The following is a 26,399-nucleotide window of genomic DNA, read 5'->3' as shown; positions in this document are numbered from 1 at the left end:
TCCATAGGTTTTGAAAATGCCCAATCTTGATGTAGACCATCAAATACAGGTTATACAAACTCACAATAAAATTAAATTGTTCACTATTTTAGCAACTGATATTGCAGAGCTAACAGCAATGAAACTAAGTAACAGTAATAATTATGATAACAACAGCAGTAGCAACAACCACCACTCAGCTTGACAATCCTTTTCCATCAAAGACCACCAAATTATTTAGGAGCAATGAACAGAAATAATTGACATGCTGACATTTTGACAGGGAAATCTTGGGAAATTTAAGCACTGCCCAGCAGAGCAGTTCTGACTTTATCACTAGCAAGTGTTCCACTGAATATGAACACATTTTCAATTGAAATGTAGGCTATTAGCTATATTTCTACATAACTGAGGTTGATTCTTGAATAATAATAGGTCACATATCATATTCACACAGTTGCTGCATTTTCTATTTGTGGAGGATTTCAAATCTCTAGTGAAATTGCTGAACAAACATTCAGTCCTTACATCTGAGAGCATTTGATTACTTGCTAAGTTGGACACCAGTTTTATCTTCAAGGCCTACCTTTTTATAAGCAGAGGTTGTGGGTTTAAAAACAGAGAACACCTTGAAATTGTGCTGTATATCCTTCTCCCTGTCTCTCTTTTCCACGTGAAATATAAACGACTACTCAGGGAACTGTTCAATTAGAAATCAGAAAATCCAAGCTTACTGTACTGGAAATACTTCCATTAAACATGACATGCTTCAAGCTTTGAACAGGTGACAAATATGACATAAAATTAAATAAATAACATATATTCAACTAACTGCAATAATTCTGCAAGTAATACAGTGCTTTGCAACACAGTTTTGCATTGGTATACCTAGATTTCTCTTAGTGGGATATTCCTTAGCTCTACATAGCAGCAATACTTCCTTTTTGTTTTAGCTCAATCAAGTCTTCCAAATATATTATTTTATTTTATTATTATTTTATAATTTTATTATATTATTTTCACTAAATTTTGCCTGAATGGTAAGTTTGAAGCAGATCCACAAAGAGAGAACAAGACATGAAGGTACACAGATCTCAGATTCTGAAGTGTTCTGAGTGTCTGGTAAGTTACTAACTGGGGTTTGTAGACAATGGTTACATCTCTACCATAGCCAGTGCTGGGACTGGACACCGTAGTGGACCTAACCAAGCTTTAGTGGGCAAGAGAGCTCAGCCTAGGCTGTACCTGGAAGCCTCTTGTCTTCTCTGGTGGGTCTCACAGTCTAAACAGGTCTAAATATATTGCTACTGCTCCTGGGAGGCCAACTAGCTAGTTCAGAGCTAGGAAGGTTGACCCAGCTCACTGCAAGATAGGTTATGTCTCAACTGAGCAGGCACAGAACAGCCCTATGAGCACATCAATGCCACAACTTATTCTACTAGTCAAAAAGCTCTTTATGCACAGCAGTTTTAAACAAAATTGAACATTAGTGACTGCCCTTTAACGCACTCTGTTAAGATTTGTCAGACACTTTGGAAGGTATAAGGACAATTGCAAGGAAAACACTTCTTAACATACTCCAGGTTGGATTTGCTGTGAGAAGGCAATATATACACACAAAACAGATGATAAAATATGAAGATTAATCTAAACTTTAAGTTATCCTGTCCACACCTCTAAAGAGAAAGTTTTTCTCTATTCTTTCTCAAGTGTTGTGTTCAGTTTAATTCAAAGATTTTTCAAATCCTCAGAAGTTTTACTTTTTTACAGAAAAAATCCCCAAAACTACCACCCCACAAGTGATCTCTCTCAGTATTTTTCCTGATATTTACTAAAAATTCTTTTATTCAGCCATATCCCTCTTTGCACACAGGCATTACAAACGTATATCGTCCAGTTCGTGTGATGCCCAGTTACACACTATCTCTTTCCTAATCTTCGTTTAAACTCATGCTTTAAAATCCCTACTACCCATACAAAACATAGAGGTAAAGCAAATACACAAGCAATACCTGCTATATAGAAAGCAGACCTTCTCTACTGACAAAAGGCATTAAGAGTTGCTTTCATTTTTGCAGGAACTCATTGTGCTTTTCCTTACGTAATGGAATGGCAATCCTGTGCCTGAATTGGACCACAAAAATATTTTTAAGAGGCTTTGCTTTTTTAAGCTGCAGATCACATTCTAAAATGCCAACAGATTACAGCACATTCAGACACTTAATAGTTTCCCTTATAGATGCAAAAACTCACCCAATACCTTTCATTCTAATTAGTAGACTCCACACATGGCTTATGTAGACAGTGCCCTACTTTTACTACACATTGCAGCCTGTAGCTTTATAATCCACATCCAAAAAATTCATAAGGAAACTGTCTTGAGATCAAGGTACCAACAAAACATCCATCAAGTAAGGGATCAGCCACTTATGCTGCCATGAGAATCTAGCGTGACCTGGGCATGTAGTCAGTGACATTTGGGCACTAAATGGCCTCTAGCTTCTGTGGGTCCTGGGCTTGACTTTGGCCTCTCTTCACCTCAGTTCTGCAAGGTCTGGTCTCTCTCCATCTCAGTCATGTAAGTGTGCAATAAATTAATACTTTTATCATGCACTGTGAAAATAATTGAATAAGCACTTAAGAGGCAACCTATGGCATGTACATGTAGAGTGGCCATTTCCTAACCAGACAAATAACTACTTAAGGCAAATATCTACCTCTTCACCACAATTTTTGAAGACACAGCCATGCATATACATCTGTGCTTCCTCTATACTAAAATTCTTTAAATATTTAGTTTCTTTACCTTGACTTTTGAAAGGAAGTTAGCCTAAAAAGGTAGCAATCATCATCTGTTTTGCCCCCCCATTTCAGCTATCATGAAAGCTTTTCCTTCCTTTGGAAATTCAAAAACTAAGGATTGTACAATTACATGATGGATCAAGTAAAAATAAAAATATCACAACATAGGAAGTATGCAACACACTTATTTCTTCATTTGAATGAATCACATTGGAGATACACAGTGGAAATTATTTTGCAGCAGATTTAAAGTAAAAGCTGAGCTTTTTTGTTTAAAATATACTATTGCTGAGTAAAAAAAGACAGTTACTTAATACCTTCCCGATGTAAACCTCACAAACTACTGTTTCATTTCCAGACATTGCACGTGGTCAGTATTTTTATTCCTTAGATACTTTAACTCTTTTCAACTCTTGTGCATGTAATACAAACGAAATTCAAATTAGCAGTTTTCAATCAGATATTTTTTGAATGTGGCAGTCTAACACTAAAATTGGTATCTGAATGCAGTCTAGCAGAACATAAAATACATTGTTTTTAATGGGTTCACTGGAAAAAAAACTAAAATCACTGTGATCACAATTCAAATTATGATTAAGCAAATAAAGATTTGGCTAGATTGTTAGAATGGAAGCAGAAGAGAACAATCACAGATTTAGGTAAGACTATAGCATTGAGAAAAAACTTTTTGTTCAGTATGTTTTGCAAAAGACTATAACACATCTCTTCTGACAGAAGAGTATTTTCCTTTACTTTCAGCAAGCTCAGCCAAAATTTAGCTAATATTAAACATCAGGTAGTGTTATAGTTTCAGGCATTTTAATTAATGACTTATTTATTCCTAATAATTTGTCTGAGAGTGAACAGAGCTCATTTTTAAAAGAGCCAAGATTATCATGTGTAAGAAGAAATAGAATTCCAAATTCAAGAAGAAATAGTAGGTCACCATAAATAACATCTGCACACTCACTGTAAATCATTTTGGTGACAGAACGTACTGCCATGCAGTCTGATTAACATTACCAATGAAGCACAGCCAATTTTGATATGTTCATATGACAGATTGCTGTTATTAGTCAACATTAGGATGTTTGATGTAGCTGCATAGGGCTCTCAGCCTCCAAATTTGTTGTTTTGTATTCTCAGAAAAGCACCTCTGCAAAAAAAAAAAAATTTCATAAGAAATGGAGACAAGGATGTTGTTTCACTTGCATACTGTAAAGTTCAACTTCAAGCCACATCTTTTGTAACTCATCTTGAAAATCAAATTTTTGTGCCGTTCTCTGAGTGCATCATCATTGGGGTCTGCAATCAGAACTCAACCGACACCTATGCTTTGCATAATGCAAACTGAACTGAGCCCATCTCCTGCTGAGCCGGAATAACTAAGAGCAAGATCTCCCTTCGCTTCAGGAATATATTCCATTTTCTCCAAATTTCTTAGCTAACAAAGAAGAGTTTCTTTATGTACAGATCATTGCAAGGACGACACAGTAATTCTGGCCCCATTCTGTTACTGGCCTTGTGCCAACACTGATGTAAGGAACAGGTTCTAGCCTGTGAGACAAGAGGCATCCATGCTCTTTGAAAGATGTGCTTACACTTGAGAGGGCCAAAGTTATACTTCAAGGAATTCAGCTGCTTCTTTCTGAAGACATGGAAGATTAGAAACAGTGTATATAAATACAGTATTTTGGAGTCAATAAGCACACAGTAATAATGTACTGGAAGACTTTTCTAGGGCTGGCAAAGCAGGGGACGTAACCAAGAAAGTCCAAAGGCAGTATGAGTCCCGAATACTAGATGGATTTGCTACCAAGATTTGCAGCATTCCACACTCATGTTCAAGTTCATTTTTCATGTATCTCACCTGCTTTGAATAAATAATGAATTATTGTATCAAATAATTATTTTTACATATCACATTCCTCTCAATAAGTGTGCTCCCAATCACTATACAGCCCATCTCTGATAGGGCTGATATACTGCCTGCTTCTCTTACACAACTTCCTTTTCTTTAAAAGCCATGAAACTAATAGCTATTTAATACTGAACCCCCTATTGCCCTGGAAATCTCCAGTGACTCAGACAGAAGTAAATTATTTGACTGGATATTCCTGCGACATCACTCAGCTCTTGCTTTTTCCTCTTCTGTTCCAAATATTCGGTTTTTTGATTCCCCACGTTTTAACTCACTAACTACTTTCCTAGACTTCTAGCTCAGGAAAGGAAAAAAGACAGTGTAAAACACAAATTTTTAGGAAAGTAGCAACCTATGTAATTCTTCCCAATGATGGCCTTTCCCTATTCACTAGCAGCTCATTTCTGTTCTTCATAATTTAGTTTCTTGGCCTAAACCTTTTGGTCAAGGGCTGCTGCAGACAGGATCCAATGGCAGTACCTCAGCCCTCCAGCCAGGCTGTGGAAAAGGCCAGTCTGTTTGTCAACAACTACATTCCAAAGCAAAACAAAACATCATTGCAATGACATCCATGCTCTGCCCTGGCTTCCAGCTGAAAGGTGTCCTTCCAGCCACCTTTCTGAGTTTCCCAAGTTGGCGCCCCTTGGCCTGACAAGCAACAGGGATAACCTGGGTTCCGACTGCCAGTACTGTCCCCAACAGCAGGGGAGTCACCCATCCTCACAACTAGCTCTGAAACAAGACCATGCTTTTTAACACTGGGAAGATGTCTTTGGCCTCTGACTTGGCTCAAGAAGAGACAACTGGATGGAGTACACTGAGCCAGATGCTGATTAGTCCAGTACTGATCCTGTACATCCCAGTACAAGGAAGAGGGAAGGGAAGAACACATACACACAGATACACTCTACCTAAGTCCTTAGGATCTCCTTTACTGAGTTTGTCCAGTGACTGAGAAAGAACGTTAATGTGTGAATTGAATCTTAAGAAGTACTCAATGAGGCAAACAAATTGTAACAACACAGGGAAGGCAGAGTGCTTGACCAGTCTTTGTAAACCTCTTCTTAAGCTGTCTTGAGCTCAAAGCCAGAGCCTTTACCTGTATGAGTGAGGAAGAGGGGAGAGGCAGGGAATAAAACCTAAACATATGGGGCTTACAGGTACTATGACACCATAAATGATTACAAAAACAACATACATCTGACTCCTAAAGTGCAGGATGCACAGTAAAATCAATAAAGCACAAGGGATGAGGGAAACAAAGTATGCAGAAACACATGGACATAGATCAGTGAGTTAATAAATTTGCCTTGGAATGTTGGGCAAAGGATTTTTGCAAGGCCTCTCTGATAAACTGAAATGCTAGCAACAATCTGCATTCTCCCATTTCTTTTACCTGTGTCTTATCCCTAAACTAACACCATACCTTCCTCTGTTACTGATTTTACTTGGGTCATCTTTCTTCTGTACAGAGATGCAAAATAGCATTGACAAGATTAAATTAAGCACCTGCTTTTAAGTAAGCTATTAGTAGCACTCAAGGGAGGCAGAGGGCAGGGAGCATAAACACTGTCTGTTTAATTGTAGTACAACAGTAGCTTTTCTTCTCAGTAGTACACTTACAGAGATGTCTTTTCCAGATGAAAAATTAGACACAGCAGATTTTATTACTTCCCATACTACAGAGTGACCATTGGAATAATTACATTATGCTATAATTACATATAGTAACTGATTGTCAAGGGCATGGCAATACTCTGGAAAGTACTTTGAATTCTAAACACTCTGTGCATTTCTCAGGCAGCTATTAAGGGTTTTCCTTTATTGATAATCCCAAGCCGACTGATCAGCACATATCAAGTGAAACCCAAGTGCACAAGCAGTGATCCCTCCATGACAGCTATGTGGAGAATTGTTCCAAAGACCTTTGCATCATTTTCAGGGTTGGGAGCACCTCGGGTCAAGCTGCAGAGGCACTCAGGTCAAACAGGACAAAAAAATCCCAGGGGACACCTCATCAGGATGGCCTCAAAGTGGGAAAGGAAGCCTGTGCTGGCAGCAGAAGAGAAGTCAGGAGGAAAGACAACATTACAGTATCTTTGAGGAAATTTGGCCAGAATCACTGCAACCTGCAATTCAACCAGAAACAAGACACATCAGACAGACTTGGTTCTGGAACCAGCATGACAAGGAAACTTTATATTTGATTGGGTAGCAATAAAAAGAAACAAATGGTAAAACCCAATATTTCTGTCATTGTCTTTTTTATTCTCCTTATGACTCTTTAAGCAAGTCCTGCCTTAGTTAAGGAAAATCAATTCCCTCTTTTTGCACTGTGTTGCTACAGTGGAGAAGAGTTAATACCAATTATAAATAGCATTAAAATATGAGTCACAACTACAGGGACCCACTCAATAACCAGAAACTGGACGTTTGATGTGAAAGCTGCTTGATACAGAAGGACACAAGAGAGTAGATAAAAATCTGCATCTGTTTACACCAAAGATGCATCTCCACTTAATTTTGAGTACAGTTTGCTCAGGATACTTATCCAGACTAATCAGACTAACAGATCTGTGGACTGTCCTTTATGATGGATTGTCTGAATTTCTTACCTAACATTTGCATAAAATGTAGTGGCTGGTTTGTCTGGAGGTGAAACAGGAGATTTGATCTGAAATTTTATTTGCACTTTTTGTAGTTCAAAGGCATAACTGTTTGAAGTTCCTCTGAAAAGAACACATTCACTGTAGTAGTTGCTCACCTGGATTGGTATATATAGCTAAGTGAAAAGCAAGTTTCAGCTCTGTAAGTATGAAGATTCTTATTTTCCTTGAAAAATAAAATGTTACATCTTGCAATGCACATAACAGTTACGAAAATGCAAGACAAATAATTAAAAAGAACAAATAGTGTACAGTTTAAAATTGCCAGTTTATTGAATATATAGAAAGCAATGCCTAACATCTGAATATATTAATCAGACATATGTTGATGTAAAAAAAATAAGACATATTGCTTCTTCCCTACTATTTTTAGCTTTTGCTGTGTTCTTTAAATCACCAAGAGAATCATAATATGGTTTGGGTTGGAAAGGACCTTAATGACCATCAAATTCCAACCCCTCTGCCACAGGCAGGGACAGCTTCCATTACATCAGGTTCCTCAAACTCTCATCTAACCTGGCCTTTAACATTTTCAGGGATGGGCCATCCACAACTTCTTTGGACAACTTATTCCAATGCTTCACCACCTTCACAGAAAATAATTTCTTCCCAATATCTAATCTAAACCTGTGCTCTTTAAAACCATTTCTCTTGCCCTATCAATACATGCCCTTGTGAAACTCTCCCCGTGGAGTAGAACTTTTTGTTTTGGACTCTCAAGAGGTCTATCTGATTTGGGGGAAAAAATCCTGGAACAGTATTAGTGACAACAATCAACTCAATATCCAATACTGAAGAAGGCCCATTCTTATACCATATTTTAAAATAAGATTTGTCAATTGTCAAATTTACCAACAAAGTCATTAAAATGAAATACAAGCTCTTTCCACAACAGATGAAAATCACATCAGGTCACATTAAACTGGCTATTAAAAATATGCAGAAGAAAAACAACCATTGATTGTAAAATCCAGTGTTGTTTCTAGACTATTTATTATTGCAGATTAAACAGGTTTAAAAAGAAAGCAAACAAAACAATCACCTGTGCTGTTTACGTTTAAAGTTACAACATGAAAACCATATGCCTGGATTTTTCTTCAGAGTCAGGCTGATTTCATTAAGTTTACAGAAGAAACTAAACTGATCATCTAAAATGAAGAACAAAAAATTATCTTCTAAAAGAAAAGATTTTTCTCAGTAGGTACTCAGCATGAGCTCAACTCAGAAAATTATTTTGTTATTACCCTTAAACGACACATTTACCTTCCCAGAAAACTCTGACTAAATATGCTTCTAGTCAGTTTATTAATTTTATGCATATTTTTATTCTTTCAGAAAATGGTGAATGATGCTTCTCAGTGTTTGGAGTTTTTATTTTTTTTTAAATTTTTTTAAAGTCAAGCTGTTTTCAGATGGAAATTGGAATCAAAATAAAATACCAGAACCATTATTTCTCATTTTTAAAAGCAGTTAAAGATTTTAGTTAAAATCGAGGACAGGTAGGATTGTCCTGTCTCATCAAAGTTAATCCAGTACCACCACTGGATGCACGTCATGATATACTTCTCACAATTTTCTAGCATCCATTTAAAACCACTTCTGCCCCAACTACAATCTATGGATAATAGCACACATAATTTGCAGCCTGATTTTATTTGAATGGATCTAAAAGGAAGACTTTAAAAAATCTTCTCCCTTGTGTTTAGCCCTTTATATATTTATTTAACCTTTATTTCATTAGGCCAAACAATGTAACCTCTTCTAGTTTTTTTCTCACAAAACAGGCTGTTGCACCCCCTGTTTATTTTAGCAGGTATTTTTGAACGTGTTTCAGGCTCATGTTCACGTGTTTTGGAGATGGGTTTTCAGAGATGTATGTAGTATTCCAGGGATCGCATAAAATCCTGAGAGAAATCCTGCTGCTGCCTGCAAAGCTCTCCTTCATCAGGGGATCACCTCTGCTTCTGCTGCTGTCAAACCGTGAAATGGCACACCTGCAGCATCATTAAGACTGAATCTTCTCCCACACATAGGATGGTGAGCCTGAGCTCTGTGTGATATATGGATATTGAGTCTCCCGACCCAGCTCTTCTGTTCAAAGTAGGATGGTAACAGAAGGTAGAGAAGGTTTATTGTCCAGTGTATAGCTGGCACGTTCTGGTAACAACAGTGATTTTCACTTCCATATGCTTCTTCCCATTAGCCATGTGTGCTTTTCCCCAATTTCCCCTTTTTCCCAAAGCTTTAGGCAGTCTTTGTTTTGCCATGGAGTGTTATCTTCAATAACCATGCTGCCTTCGTGAGTCAGTGTGACTTTGGCTTTCAGTGCTTTCTAGATAACTAAAGTACCTGTTGCTACATATGAAGATGACAGGAGAGAGCTCTTATTCACCTGTATTTCTGTTCATCATCCCTCCTCCTCTTCTATGCTTACACTTCTTAGTTTTCTTACAGAGTTCACATGGTTATATTTGAAGTCTTCCTTGTCTTTTACCTTTTGCTTACAAACCAGTTCCAGGTAGAAGTTGGTAAGACAAAAGGGATGAAAATTTGCCTTCTCTTCGTTTAGTGCAAAAGTTCCTCTACAGGTAGCCTTCTGTTTTCAATTTCTCAAGGCATTTTCCTTTTGAAATACAGTTACATAAGATTGATAAATAAACCCCCCAAACTGAAGTATAATACAGACCTCACAGACTTACTGTTCACAAGTCAACTTCTGATCATTCTATCCAGAAATTACTTTGGTCCCCAAATGTACCAGAAATGTTTTACTATCTACCAAAACAATACTGAAAATACCACATAATCTCATTTCTTCAGAGACTGTATGCTGAAATATTATCTGCCATCCACAATCATGTATACCTGGGTTTTACCATTTAAATTGCAGTTTTTCCCTTCATGCCCAAAAATATGAGTACAAACCAGATGATCTTATTTTTAGTTTATCATAAACATACAAAGTACTTTCACGTTAACCTTCTTTTCTTTTTAATATTGTAATATTTCTATTTAATCCTTGCCTGCCACTTCACCATATTTCCAGTAAAGACGTAAAAAAATCTATCTGCATAGCAATAATAATTGGCTTAGTACTTCTATTTTGCTGCCAAGTTTCTTGTAGAATAGTCAACAAAACATTTCAGTCTCCTTGCTGACTTCATCCAATTTTGTAGCTGGGTTACATATGTAACTACCACTGCAATCCACATATTATTGTACTTCCTTCTATTCCATGCTCTAGCCCCCAGTTTGTTACTTCACCTTTTACTAAATGAAGAAAATTTATATCCTACAGAGACAGAAATATGCTTATCTAACCTCATTTTGTATTTAAAAAGAACAGTAATTTCACAACCATAAGGCACACCGGACTATAAGGTGCACCTCCAGGAGTCGGCAAATTTCGCAACTTTTGTACATTATATAAGGCGCACTGGACTATAAGGTGCACTTTTTCTTTGCAGCGAGGATCTGCCCCCAGCTCCCCCAACGTGGTTGCTGGCCGAGGCTCCACCTCAACCTGGCAGCCATGGGGCCCCAGGCCCACCTGTACCCGACGGGGCCGGGGCATGCATGCCGCCGCTCCGTGCTGTCTCCCCGGGGCCGAGCTATGCCGGCCACTGCTCCGTGCCGCATTCCCGGGGCCAGGGCATGCCCCCTGCCGCTCCGTGCAGCCTCCCCGGGGCCGGGCTATGCCCGTTGCTGCTCCGTGCCACCTCCCCGGGGCCAGGCTGTGCCTGCTGCCACTCTGTGCCACCTCTCCAGGGCCGGGCTATGCCTGCCGCTGCTCAGCGCTGCCTCCCCGGGACCAGGGTATGCCTGCTGGGGCACCGCGGGCCCGCGGGCCCACCTGTACCTGGCAGGAGGGGCACCGTGGGCTCCCGGGCCCCCCTGCACCTGGCAGCTGCAGCCTTGCCGGTTCCCCTCGTGGCTCGTGGCTCACACTTCCAGGTTGGCAAATTTTCGAACTTTTGCCCATATATATGAGGTGCACTGGACTATAAGGCGCACTTCCGGGTTCGGGTGAAAATTTTAGTCAAATTTTAGTTAAAACTAAACTGAGAACTTTATTAAGAAAGTGCCACATTATTAATTTCAATTAGGCCTACTTTTCAAGAGAAATATATTAATTTAGTGAAATGCAAAATCTGTTGTTTTGTCTTTCAAATCAGGTTTGTTGTTTTAAATTTGTGATAGTAATACAAAAGACAGTTGCTAAATATTAACTGCTGAAAAGTAGGTAGATGGCACTGTATGTTTCTAAATCAGATATTCACACAAGTGTCTGACTTCAACAACTGTCTTATCTGCCAACACAACAACCGCAAGAGACCTTCTGTCTCATCACACTTGTTGCCTGCAGTCCTAGTTAACTACATCCTGAACACCCTTTCACTGAATCATCAAAGACCAAAGTTGGGCTCCCTACACTCAGGCACATAATTTGGGGTTGAAATGTCTGGGATTTCATAGCCTTGTCAATATAATTTTCAAGGATGGAGACATTTAGAAAGCATGTCTGTGTACTGCTCCACTCATTATTACACAAATACATTCAATGAATGCATTTTTGAGGGTGCAAATTCAGTCTGGTTCTTCTGTCATGCTTTAATTCAGATTTTTTGCCCATCTGTAATGCTCTTACTTTATTCATATCTCAGACAAAACTCTCAGCAAGAGGGCTCAAGAGCCATTATTTTAAACTAGTGAATCATTGGAAGTAATAAGAAAAAAAAAGATAGGAGAGTGGGATGGCCTATAGTGAAAAGATACAGTCGCTCTATTAACAGATAACAGAATTGGAAGGCATTGAACCTTACAGTACCTTTTGTGCAACTTCTTTAAAAGTGAATTTAACTAAAAGAGAGGCAGTGTAAACACCAGTTATATGATATTGGGACAGCTGATCTTTACAAATTTTCCCAGAATTTATCAAACCGTATCAGATTTACCCTAATCCTTCAAAACTTCTTGAGTTTGCCAGTAAAAGTACACCACAGAAGTGATAAGTAGTGCTCCCTAATGGACCTTAAACTTTTCATACAATTTTTTTCCCAAATCTAACCAGTCCACCACACTTTCCTCCTGCCAAAGGGAGTTCTGGATTATCCCAAAGCCTCTATAAGCTGTCAACCCACACTTAGATTTTTCACATTGTATAGAACCAAGATCAAGAAGTTGTCAAAAAATGTCAAATGCAATTATTCTCTCTTTCTCATATCACTTTCATTCTCTACCTATGAATCTGCTCAAACTTCAGGTCTGCAAGGCATTCAGACATAGCACTGACACATCAAAGATTACACTGGGCTATCCTGTATTCTGTACAGGACACAACCACAGGAGAATCACTGGCTTTCTTTCTTTGTCGTGTAATCTATTTATTTCCCTGTATAAAATCCTGAAAGCCTCACCATTTGTCATAAATCTGCCTTAATAATTTCTCCTAAATTAGCTGAAAATTTATCAATAACCTCATTTTATTAACTCTAAGAGATGAACTTAGATCTTACCATGGCTTTTGGCTTTCTCTCTGCATATGGCTGGCTTGGGGAGGACCCATCCTGAAAATCCTGCCACAATCAGAGAACTGGCATTGACTTGCATGGGAACAGCACTTCTCACCAGGACACTGCTGCATGGCAATATGCTTTATTTGGAAGTCCAATGCTAAGGATTACATTTAACAGCTCATCACAAACTGCAGTCAATTGGAACAAAATTATTTTTGATAAAATAGTGTTTGGAAAGACTTTCTACTGAAGAAGGTTGTTTTGCATTTAAGGCACTGAAACTCTGAAGGTTCAGATGGGTAATTACCAGAGATTACAAGATTACCCAGAGGGGTAATCTTGAAGGGGAGCAAAGCAGAAAGAAACTGAGTCTGGCCACAATCAGCTATTTGCATTTCAGGATATGCAAAAATCCATAGAAATAGTAAAATCGGAGGGGAAGGCTGTCTCTTTTGGCTGGACTGCTGCTAACTGTTCCTGGATCATGGGAATGGCTCTTTGGCAGTCACTTTGTGCAGCCCAGGGCTGCAAACCTTAGCCAGGGTAGTCCAATGAGTGGCACAAGGACTGAGGCATATAGAAACTCAGTAAGTAAAGGAAAGGCATGAATCCATAACTGCCTGGGGAGGAGCTGGCTTGTCCACTCAACAAATTACAAAAAGTATTTGAAAACTTCTCCCCATGCCTCTCCAAGTCAAACACATTTTTAAGCTGGAATATGTGTGAATTGATTCTACTGTTGTTGAGAAAAATGTAACAACATTTTCGCCTGCAACATCCTGCCCCTCAGACCTCACCACACTTGCTCAAGGTCTGGTGGGATCAGAGCTCTTTTTGAATCTCAATGGAGCGCTTAAGGAAAAACACATAAAAGAGTATCAGACCTCCTCAACCCTCTCTTGTTTGATGAGTGGGAGAATATAACAGAAGTTGAGGTGTGGTATTCACAGTTTCCTGCTTCCATATGGCCCACTTCTAGTCTGGGATGAGCTCAAGATATCAAGAATAAAACCTTATTGAGAAAAAGATTTTGTTGAATCATTCTAGAGGCCTTCCCAACATTCAGCTGTGAAAGCTGTTGGTGCCAGATCAGAAACGCACTTCTGCAGGTATGTTAGCTATTCATGAATACATTTACTTGTTCCAAAAAACCTGCAAAAAACACAGGGTATAGAACATGCTCTGAGGCTTGAGTGTGCTCCACTACTGTAACTGTTAAGATTTCCACTAGGAAACATATTCTAAAGTCCCAAAGACTGTTAACTGAGTTCTGGTAATGTTAACCAGCAACTTCTGGTGAGCTGACAATTCCTTACTTGAAGGGTTATTATCAATTAGCGGCAAAGTAAATGCTTACTGAATTAGTTGTTTCAATTGGGTTAACGATTGTTTGTAACAATTATACATTACAATGGGGTCTGCTGCAGAATTTGGACAAAATAGTCTTAATACATGTAAATTTACTGTAAATACATTCAAACGTTTATTTTCTGTAACATTTTTAGTTAGTTTAGGATTTTTTATTCTTCACAGATGACTCTCCCATCAAAGCTTAGTCAAGGATGGAATAAACATATTTAAAATCCTATTTTAACTTCAAACAAAAAAATTTTGAAAAACCAAAACAAAACCAGAACCAACCACTCTGCACTCCTTCCTAACAAACTGAAAATCTTACTTTTAGATTTAAAAAATACGGTGTCCATGTGTGTATGCTTATTTTATCCCAGACACTTCTTCACAACAGCAAAAAAGTGACAGCAGATTTAATTTGCTGATGTGTCAGGGAAATTTTTCTATATCTATCCAGTTTTCTTTCCTGCTCCCTACTCCTACCTTTACTTTTCTCTCTTAAAATGCTTACCTTCTCCTAACTTTTCAGAGTGTCTTTGCTTTTTTCCTCAGTTTTCATTCCTCATTTTCCTCTCCCCAACATTTCATTTTTCTTTCTTAACTCATGTCATCACAGTCGGGACTGTTTCCATTTCTAATTATAGCTCCAAACCCATTTCACTTACAGAACTTTTTATCAAAGACCATCATAGCTTCTTCAACTGAAGGAAATCCAACAGCGTACCAGAATGCAACATAAGTGAGTCTTAAGACTGGCCAGGTTCCAGCTGATTTTCCTGCACATCAGCTTATCAAACCTTCATCCAAGACCTGTTTGCTGGGCTCCACTGAGCATTCAAGGAAAACATCAGAATTGAAACAGAAATACAGAGCTTCAAATGAGCTTGCTTATGACCAGGAAAACAGCAAGGGTCCAAAAGTGTATTACAGTCAGAAAAATAAAAGGAGAAAGTACCAAGAAAAGTTAAGTATGAGAAATCCTCCAATTTGCAGAAATTCCCCTGTCCAGCTGCAATTAAAGCTGCCTGAACCGGACTTTCATTCCCCTACACTGCCTGTAGCAGTATTTCTCTGCAACTAATATCATCTTTCAAAAATTACATCTTAATTAAGTTTATTACTGGTATATCTGAATGTAACTTTTACCATCTTGCACTGAGTGCAGCTACAAAAAAGACTTTGTATTCTGCATGTTTTTCACCAATTCAAAATTCAATTAGTAAAAATAACTAACTGAGCTCCAGAAGTTGCACTTGAATTCTCCTGTTGGACTCTACCTCTGTCTTGGTTTATAAATAACTTCACACTTCCATGGACTGGTAAACTAACACAAGTACAAATTTGGCAGCTTTAGCTCATTCTCTGTCTCACTGTAAAGCTACAAAGCATTTAACTTTTCTACCTGGAGAATACACATAATTTTCTCTTTTTCCCATTTGGTGGCTAGTAGAGCACTCATCTATCTGTGTGAATACAAACAGAACAAATCTAACCTTAGCCCATCTAGACTGCGATCCTTGAGGTTTTGTAACTGTTTCTGTATGTGAAGTATAAGCCCCACAAGGGCAATTTCATGGAACGTTAAGACATGCCATGCCTGGGTCATGTGTCCCAATTTATTGTGCCTTTTTAAGTTCATAGTTGCATCAAAGATGAAGAAGCAAAGGCTATGGTGGCCCTGGTGAATCTGCCTCTGGAGTGTGGAGGTGAGGGAGAATATCTTAAGAAGCCCACACTCTCCTTTTAAAGCAAGGGAACTCACTCCCCAGCATGCTCACTACAGGTCCCTCAAAGCATTCCTCCTCCTCCTTCTTCTCCTTCAGCTCACCTGCACCACCTGTAAACCTTCCTACTTCAAAATGAGCAACAGATTGTATCTGTTCATTCTGCTTCTGAAATGAGTGCTGACTTCTCTTTGACAAGACACACAATAGAATCATCTGCACAGGCTGACAAGCTGCTTCTTAAAATACTTAAAAATTGTAATATCAGGATTTTAGGGATCTCTTTGCTTGGTTAATGATCATGTTTGAGTACCTGTTTCTGGCCAGACTTGTGCTTTGGCTTGTTCGTGAGCTGCTATACAACAGAATCCAGCTTATAAATCCCACAGGACATTTGGGTTGAACTTGAGTTTGCAGCAACATTTGATGAGCCATGAGGTTGTGGGTTCTTTAGCTTTGCTGAGTCTGTAATAATTTGGAGTCCATAGGCAAGGACACTGAGCCCTGTGCTCCGGGAACAATTTTCTCTTAAATTCTCCAAACAAAAAAAAGATGGATGCATAATTTTACATCTCAAATTACCTATAATCTGAGTCTTCAGCCTCTAGTACTATATCAAAGTTCTCTCTTTTGTGTGAAGAGGCTTAATCACAAAATAACTGTTCCATTTCCTTCTCCAGATTAAGTTGTCATTGTTTAAAATACCTTTTTTGTTCCTTGTACTAGAAATGAAGTTAATCCAATGCATTTCTATTTTTTAAATTTTCTGTTATTTTCTCCATCACAGGCTGACAGACCAGAGTAATAACTTCTTTCAGAGATTAACACCAGATTAAATTTTTTAAAACTCTTGAAAGTAACTCAAATGTCTAATGCAATGTAGATTCTACCCTTTCCCTTCCTCGGGCCATAACCAATGGAAGGGAGAAATAAATCTTATACTGCAACATAATATTAAACTGAAATTGGATGCAAGACTAAAATACCACCACCATCATTTTTGTTAGATGGTGCACTTTTCTTGCATATTCTACTGTCAAGCAGTTGAGCTTCAGCTAAAGCACTTGCAAGAAGAAAGTGAGCAACTTGTAACATAAAAATTGTCATTTCAAACCTAAGCATAAGAAAGACAAACCATCTCTAATAAAAGTTTGATCTCTTAATTTCTATGTACTGTCTCCAAAAACTAAATTTAAAACTGCAAAGGAAAATAGAGAAATACTTTTTTTAAGGAATGAGAATTTGGCCAAATCCAATTCTCAAACCTCCTGGGTAAATTAGGGACTGACTCAGGCTCTAATAAACATATGTAGTAGCTCTCTATGACTTCAAAACTCTCAGAATCTCAATGATATTACATTGATCTTACTACAGAAGTAGGACTTGGTTGTTTCTTCAGTTTCAAAAGGAGTGATGTGCAACTCAAATAGAAAGAATACACATTACTTAGAAACATGCAGACCTGCGTAACTGAATTTGCTTACCCCTCCCTCTCCTCCCAAATCTCATCTGCATTTAAACAAATACAATTTTTTGTAAGCTGCTACCTTAATGAAAGCGTAAACAGTGATCTTGAACTGGACAGAGATTTTTTGGCGATTGTTTTTTAAAGGCACAAAGAACCGCACAGTGCAAGCTCAGAGTCTTGAAATCCTTTGCTTTAAGAAAGAGTCTTTTCAACAGGATATTCCAGACATTTTTCATATATTAACTCAGCAGGACATAAAACATCTATACAGGTTGTACATAATTTTAGGCTGTAAATTTCTCATATGCTATACTTCACTGGCTAGTTGTGCACACACCCCGACATACCTAGGGGAATGCCAGTCACTAGGCACAATCATTCCAATACAAGCAGAACGGCACTGAAAAGGTGGTTGATGTGTATGTATCCACTCTATCACAAAAGAAGAATTCAGGAGACTCAAATATAACTACATATAGTTATATATATCAAATATATATAAAAAAGTAAAGCTCAAAGTCAATAAACCATCCAAAAGATACATTTTTCTTAATTGAAAACAAACTAGGGAACACATTGCCAAGGGTGGTGGTTTCTTTTTTGGTTCTTTTTTTTGTTTTTGGTTTTTTTGGGGGGGAAATGGTTTGTGAATACTTGCACTCTTATTAATGTAGTTGAACAAAAGGGAGTAGATTAATTTTGGGAAAAATTATATCAATCTATGAAGCTATCACACAAAGACACAACCCCTGACACAGGAAATCTTTAACAAATACATTAGAGAGTGATGAAAAAGTGTATCAAAGAAGCCCCACTGCACATACTCTTGCTTTCAACAGTATTCTGTTCTGGCCCAGCTGAATGAACCTTTGATGTGACCTGGTGTGACTGTCTGTCATGTTCACCTTTACAAAAGTGTCACCAAGCACAGAATTTCTTACAAATTTATGACATATCTGAAACATTGAGATATTGTTACTTTCATTTAGCATGAATAAGAAATCCACATAACCAGAGTCACCTAGACAAGTCACTTGGAAACACAATCCTGACAAGACCTCTGACATACTATTCAAGAATGGAACCATTTGTGAAAGCTCCTGTTGAATAATTACATGACTAAGGCATACAGAAAGCTTCCAGTCTAAAATCCTAAACTGCATATAGAGTCATATACAGTTTGAACTATTAATAACAGGACCATACCAGACTTATAAATTGCTTTGCATTTATGAACCTCTATCTATTTTAAGACAAAATGGCTCTTTAAATAAATTTACATCAGTAGAAAAAAACTACAACTTGCATCTAAATCCCGGTGGCACTAGGCACCCTGAACACATCAGAAGCAGAGCTGAGGTAGTCATAGCACTTTTTATACTTGTCAAAGATGTCATCAGCAGAATATATTAAACAAGGGATTGCTTGGAAGCTTAAGTACTGAATGTCAAGTAGAAATAGCCAGTCCAACAGCAAGACTAAACTGTTTCAGATGCACTTGCACAAATTTTAGAGTTCCTTCTGAAACTGTAAAACATTTCACAAAGGAATCAGGCCATAAAATGAACCATGTTTTTCTTAGAAAACTGTTCAGTCTAATGAGAATGCTGTAATCACTCAGGCATTTTAATATCTGAAGTCTCATCCTGAATTAAAAATTAGTACTAGAAAAAATTGTAACATTCAGGAGAAAAGATAAATGAAAATATTCACATAAAAAACTTAATGGTTTTCTTTATTTTAAATTATAGTAATATAACTGAGGTAAATCAATTAACACTACGATTTCATAAAATTATTAAAAAGTTTGGCCCTGGAAAGCAAGCAGAGAAAATGGTGTAAAACATAAAGTTTATTCAGAAAGTTTAGAAGTTAGAGAGACATAAAAACACTACATCAGTGTTACCAATACATTTTTTAAATCTAATTACAGGTGCATCATCATAGAACAAAAATACAATACCCACACCCTACCTATTAAACAATTTTACAGCCCTGATAACCATTAGCCCTGTAAATGAAAATAGGAAAGTGCTACAGCTGCAGAACAGTCTGCAAAAATAAGGAGCTCTACAGACTTAGAAAGAAAAAAGAATACGAAAATAAGTGGATTTGCAAATAAGTTCACAGCATTTAATTACAGATCTGAAGTGGAGCCTACTAAATCTACAGCAGCCTTTGAAGGCACATGAAGTTTGCCAGGAAAGCCATACTAGATTTTTAATAAATAGCATTTCCTGGATTTCAAAGAGCATTGGATTCAACCTTCTGCTTCTAGGTGTAAGTACAGATTTAAGTGTAATTTCAGATAATGTCTTTGGACTTAACACTTCAGAAACAGAACCTCGTTTGAGGCATAACAATGGTTGCTTTAACTTCAAAGCAATATTTAAAAGGTTTCAATAACAGAAACATTCAGAAAAAGTAAGAAAAGGATGAAACTGGAATGACAGAAATATCACCACAAATCTTCCCTGCTTTGTGCAGTGTCATTTCCAATGCACTTCAGACTGCACAGAGAAAGAATGCCAGTGCATCTATTATGAGATCACATGAACATGCGTATTTATCATGAAAGTACAACTTCTTCTCAATTTCTATTTCAATAATGACAGAAAATACACAGAACAAAGAATACTAAATCGCTATTCTTTATCCTTCATTTATAGTGCAATATGATTTTAAAAAGAAATTTTAAACATGACATTTCATTTTCAGTTGTGGTGCAGTTTTATCCAGTTTTAACACTATTTAACTCCAAGAAATGGGGGAAAACATCTCTAATATTTTAAGAAATCTTAATAGAGGGCTACAAGAACATCCTTGACAAGCCAATGAGGCAAAACCAAGACCACAGAAAATAAAAAGTAAAGCTGAATAACCTCTGACACATGCTTACTTATTCTCTCCCAAAAGGAAAACCCACCTCCTCACTCACACATCCCACTGAGAAGTCTGTTATACAGTTACTTCTCAAAACACAACTTTTGCCTTTAGATCTCTTCACTATGGCGTACTACACCTAACAGATAAAAGGGATTTATTTGCTTCATGCTTATGAACTTTATTTAAATAAGTGTCTTGGTTTAATTTAGGTTTGCCAATTCTAATATATCAAATTTTTGTTGTGAGATAGGATTAGGAGCGAAAACAAGGCAGGCCTAAGACTAAAAAGGGTATAAATAAAAATTTTATTAACAACACAGAGAAAATAAGAAATTCAGAACAAGATTTTCAGATCACTCCCTCCTCTCCCCGACCTCCTACGTTTCTTAACAACAACATACAAAGACACTTCAGTCAGTCCTTCACTTAAATAATTGTTTCAGTTCACTTCAGGGAGCGGAGTTTCTTCTTGTTTGGCTATAGGAATTTTTTCCAAGAGAAAAAATAAAGTTCTCTTGTGTCTTCATTTCATGATTCGCATCCACCCGGCAAAAATCTGCAAATTATGAAACTCCTCCCATCTTCACAGCTTTTTTAGAGCTGCTTGTGGGCCATGTCAAACTCACGGGGTATTTTTTTTTAGGGTAAGCTGTTCAAAACTCGAAGTTCTCTCCATCTCTTTTTCCTCTGTTCATACTTCATTCCCAGGAACAGAGATTCCCCTTTCTGTCAGAGCAAAGCATCTTTTTCTCAAACACTTCAACCCCCCCATGTTTTCTCCATGATTTATAGGAATCTCCAGTGCAGTACAGTCCACCCCATAGCTTACAAAAGGATTTTTCAGCCAACTTTCACAGCATCTCCTCAATCTCTTCTCATCTGGAAACGTGGCTCTTACTTCACTAACTTTGGTGTATACTTTCTGCTTTATTTCCTCTTACTCAAGGGAGGATAGGAGGTCTGCAAGTCTTGTCTAAGCATTGGAAGGGTTAAAATTTCACACAGAAGGTGCAGGTGGCTGGGCCAGGCCATGTTGGAGCTGTGCCAGGATCCCAGGCTGTGTAAGCCGCACTGGGGAGTTGCTGGACGAAATTGCAAAGTCCAGCAAGCAAAAGCATGGAGGGGCTCCACCAAAACAGAGCCCAGCTGCCTTCTCCAAGCGACGTGGGTGGCTGCTCCAAGACGACGGCAGGGCCCCACCGAGCTGTGGCCACACCACGGGGGGGAGGGCTAGGATCTTAGCTAAGGGTCTCTCCTCCCCCCTGGTTATAAAAAAGTGGAGCCTGGTGGCTCCTGAGCCCACCGTTGTTCACCCAGGTCACATTGGAGGGGCCAGGCCGGGCTAGGCCGATGTCACCTGCTCAAAGGCTAGAAAAGAAGGAGAGCTTTTCCGGAGTTTGTTTGCTTCAAAACTGTGAGTCACCGATCGAACTAACTTCTCCAATTGGTTTCCCAGACTATCAATAATCAAAACAACCTCCAATTGGTCCCATCAACTCACAGAGGAAGTTCTTATAGAGAAAAACTGTGTGTGCGTATGTGTGTGTGTACTTGCGTGCGTGTGCTCTCCTCTTAGGCGACTTCAGTGCAAAACCTGCACAATAAGGTTGCCCAATATGATAGCGATTGTCCTCCTAAAGGGAAAATGGAAACATTTTTCTTACAATCCCTGCTCAAATAAAAACACCAGAACAACTGGCTTAAATATGTTCCATTCAGTAAAACCCCTTGGCTTTGTAAATCTGTATGTCATGTCTTCCTGTAGTGACAAAAATCTTCTTTCTTTCTTTACTTAAATGAGGTAGAAAACCTTCCAAGCAACATCCTGGCATGAAGCTGGTGTGATGAAGAGTCAGGCTGTTACTGTATTGTGATGATGACACAACTGCTACGGACAATGTTTTCCACAACCATTAGTTCCATGCACTGAGTTTAATACACCCCATTACTTACCCAGCACTACACTGGACTGTCTTTGACACAAACATTTGCATATGGGTTATGTTTTATTGCTCAATAATTAACATCCATAAGCTTTACTATGAAAAAGTAACTCTTAAGCAGTGGCATGATATCTTCAGCTACGTAAAAAATGTCACAATGCACTAACTTCTGTCAATATAGGTAGTTTTCATAAAATGATAAAAACAACTGATAAAAGAGAATACTTGAAACAATACAGCAATATTATCTAATGATAGTGACTTATCTTGTCTCTGTGTGTAATCTGCACATGGGTAAGGAAAGATGGTACAGGAAGTAACCTTAACTGGCAACATGATGCTTTCCTAAAGTCAATGGTATTACACTGATAAACACTGAAGTTCTTCCACAGCCTGTTTTAAGCAGCCCTAATATATTTTGTGTCATGAACACACATACAACATTTCCAAAAGACAGTGACTTTGGAAATTGTCTGGACTACAGAGGGTGCTTTAACGAACAAGATGCTTTACAAGCAAAGAAATATACACCTCTCTCCAATTTCTGTGTTTCATTAAGTTTTTTGCTCAAGATCTCCTTAGACACTCCCCCATTCTAATTTTCTGACCAGAGGAAGTTAATTTAAAAATGCAAAAAAATTATTTTTCCTACCATGTACACCCAAACTTAAAATTCTAAAGTCTATCTGCATTTTCCTCAGTCTTGTATGAAGACCCCAGGCAAGGATTCTGTGGGCTAGATGATGTTGTTCATTATATATTTAAAATCCTGATGAGTTACTTCTTCCTTTACAGCCTATCGGCTCAGTCCTTGTACAAATGTATCACCTCTGTATGAAGCAGAATGGCTCACTATGTGTTCATAGAGAAGATGTAAACTGCGCATCAGTAGTAAGATGCAACTAAGCTGAAAAAAAAGGATGCTACGGCCAGAAAAGTAATCTCTGTGAAAAAGGGTAATACCTACTGTATTCTTCCACCTCCTACCTCTTCCATCTCCCCTCCCTTTGGTGAATGATCCATAACTTACATTCTTTGGTAGGACTTACCTACCTACCAGCATGCTGTTCACATAACCATTAATTACAGAATCATAAAATGGTTCAGGTTAGAAGAGATCTTAAAGAACATCAAGTTCTAACCCCCCTGCCATGGGCAGGGACACCTTCCACTAGATCAGGTTGCTCAGAATCCCATCCAACCTGGCCTTAAATGCTGCCAGGGGTGGCACAGCCCCACGGCTTCTCTGGGCAACCTGTCTCACCACCCTCACAGTAAAGAAATTCTTCCTAATATCTAATCTACACCTACTATCAATTTGAAGCCATTCCCATTAGTCCTGTCACTATATACTCTTGTTAAAAGTCTCCATCTTTGTCTTTGTAGGTGTAGAAGGAGGCCGCTGCGGGAGCAGGGGGGCTCCTTCCCCTCATGCTGCTGCCACCGTGGGTGCCGGCGGGCTCTGTCCCTGCCTGCCGCCACGGGGCAGCAACGGGCCAGGGTGAGCAAGCCCTGAGCAAGCCCCGAGAGGCCCCGCTGAGCAGCAGCACCGAGCTGGGCCACCTGGCCCTGTCAGCAGCCCCAAGCGGGTCGAGCCCACACGGCCTGAGCTGAGCCAGTAAACCCCGCGATCACGCGATTCTGTTACTATTTGGCAACTTTGTTGCACGTGGATCCTCACTGCGAATGACAGAGCGGCTTATAATCAGGCACGGCTTATGTATGGACAAAGAACGAAATGTTGCCGACACCTGGAGATGCGGCTTACAGTCAGTGCGGCTTGTAATTGTGAAATTACCATAGTTGGAATCAGGATGGTTAATCTGCAAAGAGAATAAACTGGGACCCTTTTCATGTTGTTAAATGAGAGTCTGCATCTTAGCTCATTTCTACCTCTAATGAGAGGTCTGCTGCAACACTTTTACACTCCCTTCAGGTACTGAAAGGTTGCAATTAGGTCACTCCAAAGCAATCTGTTTTCCAGGCTGAACCATCCCAAGGGCATTTCCTCATCTTCTGATCCCTTCACCCCACTAAGCATCTTCGTGTCCTTCTCTGGACTCTCTCCAACAGGTCCATGTCCATCTTGTGCTGGGGACCCAGAGCGGGATGCAGCACTGCAGGTGGGATCTCACCAGAGAGGAGCAGAGGGACAGAATTCCCTCCCTTGCCCTGCTCGCCGCGCTGCTTTGGAGGCAGCCTAGGACACGTTTGTCTCTCTGGGCTGAGTGCACATGGCTGGGTTGCGTCCAGCCTCTCTTCCACTTGCACCCCCAGGTCCTTCTCCCCAGGGCTGCTCTCAATCTGTTCATCCCTAGCCTGTGCTGATACTGGGGCTTGCCCATGTCTATGCTAAGCAGTGTAGTGAATTTTGCAGTTTCCTCTTATATAGAATCACAGAAGCTGAGTTGGAAGGGACCCACAAGGATCAGTGAGTCCAACTCCCAGCACTATACAGCATTATCTGTCTAAGAGTATTGTCCAAATACTTCTTGAATTCATTTATTCCCGAGCTGTAAATTCAATTCCTGAGCATTTTTCTTAAGCAATTCTCCTAGAGATGAACAGCCATCACACATTTCTCCATTCTAAAAAATGGGGTAGAATATGAAAATAAAACAGTGCCCGGAGAGAGATTACAATCCCACTCTACGCATTCCTCCAGCCTTCCTCTCACAGTACGAAACCTTTTACTCTAATAATTTGATCCCAAGTCCAGCAGGGAAGATTTTAGGCAAATTTCATTCTTTTACATGAATTAGCAGCAGACTAAGTCAACTACCTCAGAAGGATCAAACACTTAATCCTCTTGCGAGTGCAGCCTGCTGCAAAAGTAAGCTGGCCTGTCAAGGCAAATTCTGAATTTGCAGAAGCCTGCTGTCCAAGATGCCAGGGTGAAGAACTGTGGTCATCACAAAAGCCTAAACAAGTAGGCAGGTGAAGTGTTAAATACCAAAGAGTCAGGTAAAGGCAGAATTTTGAGCCCTAAGACCTGAGAAAAGTTGCGTTTACATTTATGCTGCTCACTGGAAATAAATTAACACAGGCAGGAATTTATCCAATACCTCATTAAGGAGGTCACTCCACCAGTGTAGCAGAAGTAGTTGACTGTAATTTAATGCTTCAGTGGGTGAGAAAAGAGACAGATTTCTCCATCTGCAGCTTTCCTCTTAAAAAGGTGAGGTCATATCCTACAAATAACACACTGAGAAACTCTCTCTAGAAAGTATATGGGTACCCACCACGTGGGAATCACGGTAAATTTCTTTATTTCTCTGTATCTCACCACTGAAAAGAAGTCACATATTTTTCAGGAAGTTTTATCCTAGTTTCTAGGTGCTGTAATCTCTACCAACATATGATCCATTTCATCACCTAATACTATGAAAACTGCACCTCCTGTGTTTATTTTAAGCATTAGTACAGTGCCACGAAGTACAACTTCTGAGCCTCTCAGGGGTTTACAACTGAAGCTTCAAATGATGCAATGGAGACAGAATCACTTCATGACCAATGGGGAGCACTGATGGCTTGGATCTTACAATGCTCTATTGCACAAAATCTCAAAGGGATTTAATTTACCTTGACCTTGTAGTACTCCTTGGCTTCAGGCTGAATGGAATCAAAATCACCACTGATGAAATCAGGCAAGAAGCTGAAAGGAAAGTAATGAGCAATTAAATGAGAAATTAATCTATCTTACTATATTTAATATTTATTTTATCAAGAGTAATAAGGAGTACAAGCATTAATCCTCTAAAAGGAATATGACTTCCTTAAAAGTATGTTAAAACAAGTTGATGTGAGGTGATACAAAGTAAGTTAACAAACGAAAAGTAAAACTGGTAAACCTATTGTCCCTTTGCTGAGGGACCTGCACATTGCTTAAATGCTATTATATATCTCTCTGGGTCATTAAGACTTGCATTTGCCTGGTCCTAGAAAGACAACTTTCAAATATCTTTCAAATGTATCATTCAGTCAGCAAAATGTTTGAAATAGCATATCTGAGTGCTGTACATCAAGCCTCAGAGGATATAATTTGTCAGAAGATGATGATGATGATGCTTCTTGGACAGCTGGTATGCCATAAATGTTTCAAGGACTTGTATTTTAGTTGTTAGTGATGTCATCTCATTTC

General features: G+C 38.9%; 1 protein-coding gene across 5 annotated transcripts in view; it reads right to left on the bottom strand.

Annotated features, from left to right (window-relative positions):
• TPK1 (thiamin pyrophosphokinase 1) overlaps positions 1-26,399 on the bottom strand; it is a 340,579-nt gene that overhangs the window by 149,642 nt on the left and 164,538 nt on the right. For 4 of the 5 annotated variants that reach the window (XM_033066879.1, XM_033066870.2, XM_033066856.2 and 1 more), the window contains one exon: positions 25,841-25,913. The exons of the other annotated variant lie outside the window; for it this stretch is intronic. In XM_033066879.1, coding sequence (XP_032922770.1) covers positions 25,841-25,913 — 73 coding nt within the window. The remainder of the gene's footprint in view (positions 1-25,840; positions 25,914-26,399) is intronic. 5 annotated transcript variants of the gene reach the window in all.

The sequence above is a fragment of the Catharus ustulatus genome, chromosome 1, assembly GCF_009819885.2.
Source record: "Catharus ustulatus isolate bCatUst1 chromosome 1, bCatUst1.pri.v2, whole genome shotgun sequence".
Classification (NCBI taxonomy): Eukaryota; Metazoa; Chordata; class Aves; order Passeriformes; family Turdidae; genus Catharus; species Catharus ustulatus.
Note: the sequence above shows the minus strand (reverse complement) of the source record. Positions and strands in the feature narration are given on the sequence as shown.